We start from the raw sequence: 9,326 nt of genomic DNA, 5'->3' as shown, positions 1-9,326 counted from the left end.
ATGTGTTCTACAGCTGTCAATGACAGTGACACATATGCTCTTATGTATCAACAAAGCAATTTTGGATTAGATGGTATCAAATGGTAAAGTAATCTGGCTCTCCTTTCGCCCACTGCTGGATCATGCCACTGAAATGAAGGGTACACTTCCGGGTGACGGGAGGTGGGATCCCCTAACCCTCCCCTCACCTGGGGCTTCTCAGGAATATGTTGTGGTATAGCATTGGCAGAGGCTACTAATTGAATTAAAGCTTTAGATAATGGTGCACCACAGTTTGATGTTATTGCCCTTGATTTATAGAGGGCATTATTTGATTCCAACTCACATCAAATCCTAGTATTAATAAGCCCTCAAAAACATATGGTATTAGCGGTGGTGGTGTTCTCCTAAAATGGATTGATTCTTTTTGGTCTGGTTGCAAACAAAGGGTGTTTTTCAATGGTTTTGAATCTGAATAGTGCTATAGTTACAATGGTACCCCTGCTATTTAATGTCTATAAGTGAATTATAATGATCTGAATACATACTTGAAAACCAAACCATATGATTATGATTATGGTACTTAACTCCAGATGGTCGGAAATGGCACTCACTCATGGCTTTGAATCTGAATGGTGCTTAGTTACTATCGTACCCCTTCTATTTAATATCTATGGGAATGATCTGAATACGCTTGAAAATCAAACAATAAGCATATGTTTTTGAAGTGGTCAAAGTTTTAACTTTTATTTATTTTATTTATTTTTATTTATTTAAAAATAAACTTGCACTAAGCCCTACAAAATTTAATGTTCTAGCTATTGACAGAAGGAAATCTCCATCTTCTAATGGTCAAGTTATAGTACTGGTTATGCACTTAAAGTTCCTTTGAGTTTTAATATCCCATGACCTCTCTTGGTCAAAACAAGTTCACAAAGTCTCAAAAACGTGCAATAAAAAATTGGGTGTTGGTAGGGCAATAGCCAAATAAGAGTTGTTATGTGTGGTAGATGAATGAGGAAATTTAAAGAAGAGTATCCCGGTTGATTGTACATTAAAGTATTATTATTTTATTTTCTTTTCCTTGTCTTTTTTATATAAGTCTTAGATGTTATTTTATATCAAATAAATTCAATTGAACAAGTCATCTGAGGAAAGACTAGGCACTTTTGATATTATGACCACTAATGCTATTAGAGATTATTTAAGTTACTGTTCTCTTTAATTGTCTGCAATATTTTGCTTTATTATCAACATTCTATTATTTACAAGTCACACCAAAGGTGGACTTGAAAACGTTGACTCGGGCATTATGACTATGTGTTTTATACGTGATGTACAAAAATAAAATTTACAACACAAATTTGTTAATATTATAATAATTATTGAATGCGCATCAATCAAAATCATTTCCAATCATACTGGTACCAATTTCTAATTAGGTCTATTTAAATTATGTCTCATAACTTATATGTATTCAAACAAATGTTCAAAGAATTGCCTTATTATTCCATTAATTTATATCTCTGCTTGTTTACCTTTGTAATTTCTTTTAAGCATAATACTGTCAGCTAGCTCCTGCAGCACCTTCAAAATTAAATCACAAATTACTAGGCATATCATGCTCCCACCTTGGGCTAGTATCCCTTGTAGGCTGACAATCATACAAGTCATACACCTCAGGTGGCACTGCAAATAGAATCCAATACTACAATAATATCACAATACCAATTAATATATGTCTATACTCTTCTACTTTATCCATATTCAAGCTAAGTATTTATATCACATATTATTTTTTTTTATTTATTTATTTTTCTGATTTTTCTTAATTCTTATTAGTAGTAGTATTTGTTTATCTTTCTCAAGTTGTTGACATTCTTCACCTCTATTTATAAATTTCATTGTAGGTCTGTTGGTGTTTGTTAGTTTTAATTATAGTATCTCTAGGGTTTTTATGCATTATATGTTTATATACTTCTATTTTTGTATTTCAGTGGAGCAAGCTGTTTTTGACATGACGTGTTGACTCGTATCCGTCACTGTCTTGTTAGAAGTTTATTAAATACAAAAATAAAATAAAATAATTTATTTATGTAACATTCATCTCTTTAAGCTTCAATATCCATGAACCGAGCACTGATGGTATAGTGATATCTAAGCTATGTCGTATCAAACCTAATGATACATGGACAGTCATTTCTCAAGAAGGTAGGTACAAATGATTTAAATATATTGGAATATGTTTGAAATATAGATTATAATACAAGTAATTAATTTTTCAAGAAATTTGTGTTACATCAGATTGTGTTCATTGATGTAAAATGCATGCCCCCTCCCCATCCCCCTCTCCCTCCCATCCCATTTTGTTCAAACATTAAATAAAACAAATAATAGTAAATTAATGGAAATAAATGGCAAAGTAAGTTTGCAACAAAAGCAAAGCAGCCAATTTATGGTGTAGTCTATCAATTGGTAAGAGTGCTCCATGTCTAGTGTACACCTTTTGTAGTAATATTTCTATTAGCACTTTTCAAAATCCTGAATACTGATAATAGGTATCTTTAAAACAAAATGCAAAAGTTATGAATGAGTAAAACCATGGCGGTATTATTGAGAAGGAGATCACTCGAAAAAAACATACGCACACACAGTGCTATGCAAGTGAACCAAGAACAAAGCTGCCGCAGCGCGTGAAGAACGTTCGTGCGATGCCTTTGAAGTCTAATGTGTTCCCCACTACCAAATGCTCAGCAGGCTTAGATTACCAAAAAATTGAACATGGCGAAAAAGAGAGCATGTTTTTTTCTCATTGCGCACGTTACTTACAGTCAATATCTATGGCTGCGCAATAGTTTCCACAATGAAGCTAATACATTGATCTTTCAAGAAATACCAAACATAAATATTTTCTAAGAAAAAGAGTTTCGAATTTTAATGAAACATTTACATCAGCTTTAAAAGTATGGTATATTTCAACTTGAATTTCCATAAATTGGATAAAACTCAATAATTCTAATTTCAACAGATATTAATTAAGGAATGATGGAGGATTATAATAAACTAAGTCATTTTAGGGTTAACGAGGGTTAACTATTTGAAAACTCAATCCAAAATCAGTAATTTTCAGTTTTACACTGCCTTAGCTTTATAGTCGAACCAATCAATCTTTAGACAAAATTATAATGAACACAGAAGTAATTTTAACAGGAATATTTTGAGGAATCTATTCCTGAAATATACACATAATAACATACTAAAAGTCCAGAAAAATCTAATCAGGGTAACATTGTTCATTATAAAGATATTTAATGGGTTAAAATCAAATGCTTTTATCGCACAACTTCTGTGCTGAAGGGTATAAACGCATGCCGTTGCCAAGTTGTTGCTAACGAAAAAATGTGAATTATAGGGTAATCCCGTGCAAAATCCAAAGTTGGGGAACACATTGGTTTGTCGCGTCAAAGGATCTGTTGCCGAGTGATCTCCTTCTCAATAATACCTCCATAATGGTAAAACTACACATTTGATAAAATATATTAAGTCAATATATGTCGTACTTTGCCAAACTTAAAATTATAATTTTTTCCTGAATACTGGTGAGAAATATTTAGCATTCGTAGTTTAATTTTATATGTCAGTTATGTTGCAATACTCTCATTGATAAAGCTAACATATAAATTTGTGTATAAGTTTGTATTAATAATGATGTAATTTTCTTTATTATAGGACAAGCAAAACAGCTTCATGAACAAGCACTTGTGGAATCGTTTGTAGAGACATCGCTAAAACGCAAACCCTCAAAAGCAAATGCAAAGGTTTTTTTTCCTAAATTATACAGTAAACCGTAATTAAACTGTTATCAGAGAGTAGGCTACCGCAGTAACAGTATGTAATGCGTCTCAATTTAATACCAAAATATAATCTATAAATGTTGCATAAAGTATAATGTTTATTATATACCACATACATAGATTCTAGGCATCTGATTGGTTAAAAAGCTGGCAAAATGAAAGTACTGTTTCCCATTGGATATAAATTTTTTGCCCTGTCGCGGGATATGCAATCGCAGGCTGCGTTGCTATGTAATTCATGAGACGCACGAACGGTAAAGGAGACGCGACCTCTACGACGCTGAGAGAGATTGGCCCTTTGACTGCCAACGCCTAGAAAGTAAGCCTAGGCCTGCTTGGTGTGCTATTTTAATTACTTTTTTAAGTCTCGTAGAATCTATGTATAAGGGGTATATAAAACAAATATTGACTGCTCTAGATTCGGAGAAAGGTGAAATCTATAACCCCTCGAAGATGCGGAGACAGCATATCTACGTTCTCCACATCAACTCGGAGCCATAGATTTCACCATTCCCTCATGAGCAGTCAATATTTGTATACTATAACAAATAGTCATGTATACTAATTTTTTTTTTTTAAATAACTAAACCAACTGACATTTATATGTTTTTCATTGATAAGGAAACCACTGACGATGCAAGTCTTGATTCATCAACAGGTATATTGTAATTCTCATCAAATCAAATTCTCATTGAATTTGCTGCATAGGTTTATTTAAACAAATAAATAATAATAACAGTGCTTAAATAAGAACATGATGTTATAATCATATCAGGTGTAGCTCTTCAATGAAATCTTCCTTTTTCAGTTGTATTAAAAAAAAGTGTCTGCTGATACTGAATTCAATCAAACCTGCACATAAAATCTGTAGCTTAATATGCTTGCCTTCCAATCCCATGGTCCTTGGTTCATTTCCTGTCATGGTAACAGGACTCCACTCCCTAATATAAAACTCATTTTGAGAATTAAGTTTATGTAAACCATTTTATTTATGTTTGTCTTGTGAATTGGTTGGCACTTAATGACAGGTTTGCTATTGGCATATCGTTGGCCTTGTGCCTATACTAAAAACAGCTGACTAAGTTTCATTTTAGCATGTATCAGTAACAAATTCATGTCAACAAAACCCATCACATTTCACTGATGAAACATATATAATATACATCACATGAGAGACTTTTACATAAAATCATAATACATTGCCTATATAGGGTATATTCAGATATTTTAAAAATCAATTGGTAATCAATTGTTGTAGTTGAAGATTGACTATACAAAATGAGCAAAACAAGTTGTTTACAACTGCAGATCAAATTATTTAAATAATCATTTTCCTTTTAGAAACGTCAACTGCAACTGACATAGAGATGTCCATAAGGCTAGGTAGGTTCCTGATACGTTTCATAAAATTAGTTTATACTCTGTGTGACTTTTCTTATTAAATCTAGCATATGTATATTATTGTATGTTACCATAATAATTTCTTTTCGAATGTCAAGTAAACAAATGATAGTAAAAGCTTAGTTTATTCGGTATTACAGCACATGATTTTGATATACATCATTCAAAAAGATATTAAGTAAGCCAATTTTATTAGGAATCTCTCTAATATAATTTCCCCTTTACCATAATGATCAAATTATTTGAATAATTATTTTCCTTTTAGGAACGTCCACTGCAACTGACATAGAGCCGTCTATAACGTCAGGTAGGTTCCTAGATATGTTTGATAGAATTAGTTTATACTTCGACTTTTCTATTAAATCTAGCTGGTATATTAATATTATTGTATATTACCATAGTCATTTTCTTCTGTTTAGCATGTCAAATAAACACATAACTGTAAAAGTTAAAAAGTTTATAAAGTAAGTTCATACGCAGTCTGATTTTCTAGTAAATCTAGCTTGTATATTATTGTATGTAACTATAGTCATTTTCTCTTAGCGTGTAAGTATACACATACTGTATTTGTTAGAATAAGCACCCCAGGGTGTTTATTGTTGAGAATTATATTTTGAGGGGCGTTTATTTGAGGGAAGCGTTTAATGCAATTGAGGCTCAGGAGGAAGAGATTATTCGATGGGGGAGTTTATTCAAAGCGGGGCATTTATACAGTAATAATAAATCAAAGTTCATTCAGTATACAGCATATGGTTTTGTTATACAGTATTCAAAAGTTATCAAGCAAAAACCCAATTTTGTTAAGAACCTCTAATAGAATTTCCCCTTTACATTAGTGAGCAAATTATTTACTACTTACTACTTACATTACTGCCGGTCCGCTAGGTATTTGGATGACTATCCTGCCTTGGCTGCTTTGCTTATGTCTTGGATTGCTTTCCTCCAATCATGTCTGCTTTCTGCAATTCTTTGAATTGTATCTACATCTTTTAAATTATTTAAATAATTATTATATTATTATTATATTACAATAATTTTTAAAATTTGAAGAATTATTTTCCTTTTAGAAACGCCGACTGCAACTGACATAGAGCAAATTATAATGTCAGGTAGGTTCCTAGATATATTTGATAAAATTAGTTTATACTCTGTCTGACTTTTCTATTAAATCTAGCTTATATTATTATATGTTACCATATTAATTTTCTTTTAGAATGTCAACTAAACACATAATAGTAAAATTTTATTTTATTTAGTGTTACAGCACCTGGTTTTGATATACATAATTCAAAAAGATATTAAGTAAGCCAATTTCATTAAGAACCGCCTAAATATAATTTTCCCTTTAAGCCAATATAGTCAAATTATTTAAATAATTATTTATTATTTTTATAATTTATTATTTTCCTTTTAGAAACATCAACTGCAACTTTCATGGAGAAGTCTGTAAGGCCAGGTTGGTTCCTAGATATGTTTGATGAAATTAGTTTTTATTTGAATCTATTCTATTGAATCTAGCTTGTGTATTATCGTTTGTTACCATAGTCATTTTCTCTTTTTTAGCATGTCAAGTAAACACAATATTAAAAGTTCAAGTTTATTCAGTATTGATGGAATTAGTTTATACTCTGTCTAATTTTCTATTAAATCTAGGTTGTATATTATTGTATGTTACCATAGTCATTTTCTCTCAGCATGTATAAGTAAACACATACTGTATTTGTTAGTAAAAGCACCCCACGGCTTTTATTGTTAAGAACTATTTTTGAGGGGTGTTTATTTGAGGGAAGCGTTTATTTCAAATGAGGCTATGGAGGGGGAGATTATTCGAGGGAGGACGTTTAGTCAAACCGGGGCGTTTATACGAATAAATACAGTAATAATATAAGTCAAAGTTCATTCAGTATACAGCACATGGTTTTGTTATACAGTATTCAGAAAGTTATCAAGCAAAAAGCCAATTTTAATAAGAATCTCTTCAGTATAATTTTCCCTTTACGATAGTGATGAAATTATTTAAATAATTATTTTCCTTTTAGAAACGTCAACTGCAACTGACATAGAGCCATCTATAATATCAGGTAGGTTCCCAGATATGGTTGATAAAATCAGTTTATACTCTGAAGTCAGACAGAGTATGAACTAATTTTATCAAACATATTATCTAGTTTTCTAATAAGTCCAGCTTATATCAGTGTATGTTACTATAGTCATTTTCTCTTTTAGCACGTCAAGTAAACACATGATAGTAAAAGTTTATTCAATATTAGCCGATTTTTTTTTATTTACAGCCATTTTTTTAAAGATTCGCCTTAATGTAATTTTGCCTTTCAGTAACACCAACTACTTTCATGGAGAGGTTGCCAGGTGTGTATGGTTACAGTTGCCATACACTTATTGTTGAGAATTATATTTGAGGGAAGCATTTAATCCAATAGAGGCTCAGGAGGGAGAGATTATTCAAAGTGGGGCGTTTATTTGAATAATACAGTAATAATATAAGTCAAAGGTCATTCAGTATACAGCATGGTTTTGATATACAGTATTCAAAAGTTATCAAGCAAAAAGCCAATTTTGTTAAGAACCTCTTTAATGTAATTTCCCCTTTATGATAGTGATCAAATTATTTAGTACATACTTACTACTTGCATTACTGCCGATCCGCCAGATATTCGGATGACTTTCTCACCTGGCTGCTCTGCTTATGTCTTGGATTGCTTCCCTCCAATCATGTCTGGTTTCTGCAATTCTTTGAATTGTTTCTACGTCTTTTAAATTATTTAAATAATTATAATTATTATATTATTATATTACAATAATTTTTAAAATTTGATTAATTATTTTCCTTTTAGAAATGCCAACTGCAACTGACATAGAGCCATCCATAATGCCAGGTAGGTTCCAAGATATGTTTGATAAAATTAGTTTAAATTCTGTCTAACTTTTCTATAAGCACTTTTCACCAGACTTAAAAAACTGGAACAACTCTCGCCATTTTACACAAATTAGCAGGAAAAATACGACTTTTCATAGATAAATTACAAATAAATGGTACTGGTACTGGTACTTGTAGCCGTCTGATTTCAGACATTCGGCAGCCATTGACATTATGTTGCCGTTAAAAGACTGCATATATAAAGGATTGGCTATAACAGAACATATATGTTTTAGTGTGATAGAACTAACATCATCAAAGCCTCTGTATGAATTCTTCATTTTACTAACAATTTTTCAATATTTCATGTTCATCCGTGGGACTTCTATAATTACTTCATTACTTTCATGTTCATCTGTGGGATTATAATTACCCTGCCAGTGCCTGTATACATGTTCCTATAATTACCCTGCATAAAATCTTAATTGATGTATACCTAACATGCTTTGATGTTTTGTATCGCCACTGTAGTATAAGTGCCTAGTGGTGGTGCTGCCATATTTACCTGACGTGGGGTCCAAGGTCCCCCCCCCTCACACCAAGGTGTGGGCGGGCTTAAAAATCTCTCTAAAAATATGAAAATTTAGGGGTTTCAAAGGCTTATATAATTGTTTTTGGGGTCTACTAATATGCAGAAAATACATGTACATTTTTTTTTCTCCCCGACGAATTGTGGTGTTTCTCCCTGACGGGGCCCCCAGCCTCCCCGCTAGTGCCACCCCTGTAAGGCGTGATCTACAAATTATCCCCAACGACAGAAACGGGTCAAACACGTTTACTATTGTTATATGACAAGCTCCCAAACGCGTCTGTGAAATGCCGTTTGGAAGCTTGTCGCTCGAGCCGTTTATTCCGTTTGGAAGTTAACTCCTCCCCTGACTGCTCGTGAATGGCAAAATGTTAAACGCGTTCAGCGAAATTTGGAATTTGATCGTGATTTAAACAACTTCAAAACTTGTTCAGTGTCCCTACCGTACCTAGGCTATGTAGGCCTAGGTCTATATTTATAATAGTAGTAGCCTGGTAGTAAAATGCTAGCCTACGCTAGGTGACAGTTTACGAAGAAATGTTTATAATAAAGGCCTAAATTTAATTATTTTTCTTGTTGGGGAAACCCCAATGTTTCTTGTATTTTAGTAGGCTAAGCCCTACCGTTA

General features: G+C 32.4%; 1 protein-coding gene across 1 annotated transcript in view; it reads left to right on the top strand.

The window, feature by feature from the left end:
• The window catches only part of LOC117119185, a 33,820-nt gene continuing 24,494 nt past the window's right edge, over nt 1-9,326 (top strand). The window contains exons 1-10 of the mRNA XM_033264005.1: nt 1-83; nt 2,096-2,190; nt 3,709-3,797; nt 4,455-4,491; nt 5,175-5,216; nt 5,500-5,541; nt 6,302-6,343; nt 6,649-6,690; nt 7,274-7,315; nt 8,087-8,128. Of these exons, the coding sequence (XP_033119896.1) occupies nt 1-83; nt 2,096-2,190; nt 3,709-3,797; nt 4,455-4,491; nt 5,175-5,216; nt 5,500-5,541; nt 6,302-6,343; nt 6,649-6,690; nt 7,274-7,315; nt 8,087-8,128 (556 nt within the window). The remainder of the gene's footprint in view (nt 84-2,095; nt 2,191-3,708; nt 3,798-4,454; nt 4,492-5,174; nt 5,217-5,499; nt 5,542-6,301; nt 6,344-6,648; nt 6,691-7,273; nt 7,316-8,086; nt 8,129-9,326) is intronic.

Source organism: Anneissia japonica, unplaced genomic scaffold, assembly GCF_011630105.1.
Source record: "Anneissia japonica isolate Jap-2015-1 unplaced genomic scaffold, ASM1163010v1 scaffold287863_len737641_cov155, whole genome shotgun sequence".
NCBI lineage: Eukaryota > Metazoa > Echinodermata > Crinoidea > Comatulida > Comatulidae > Anneissia > Anneissia japonica.
This window is presented reverse-complemented; position numbering and strand designations above follow the sequence as displayed.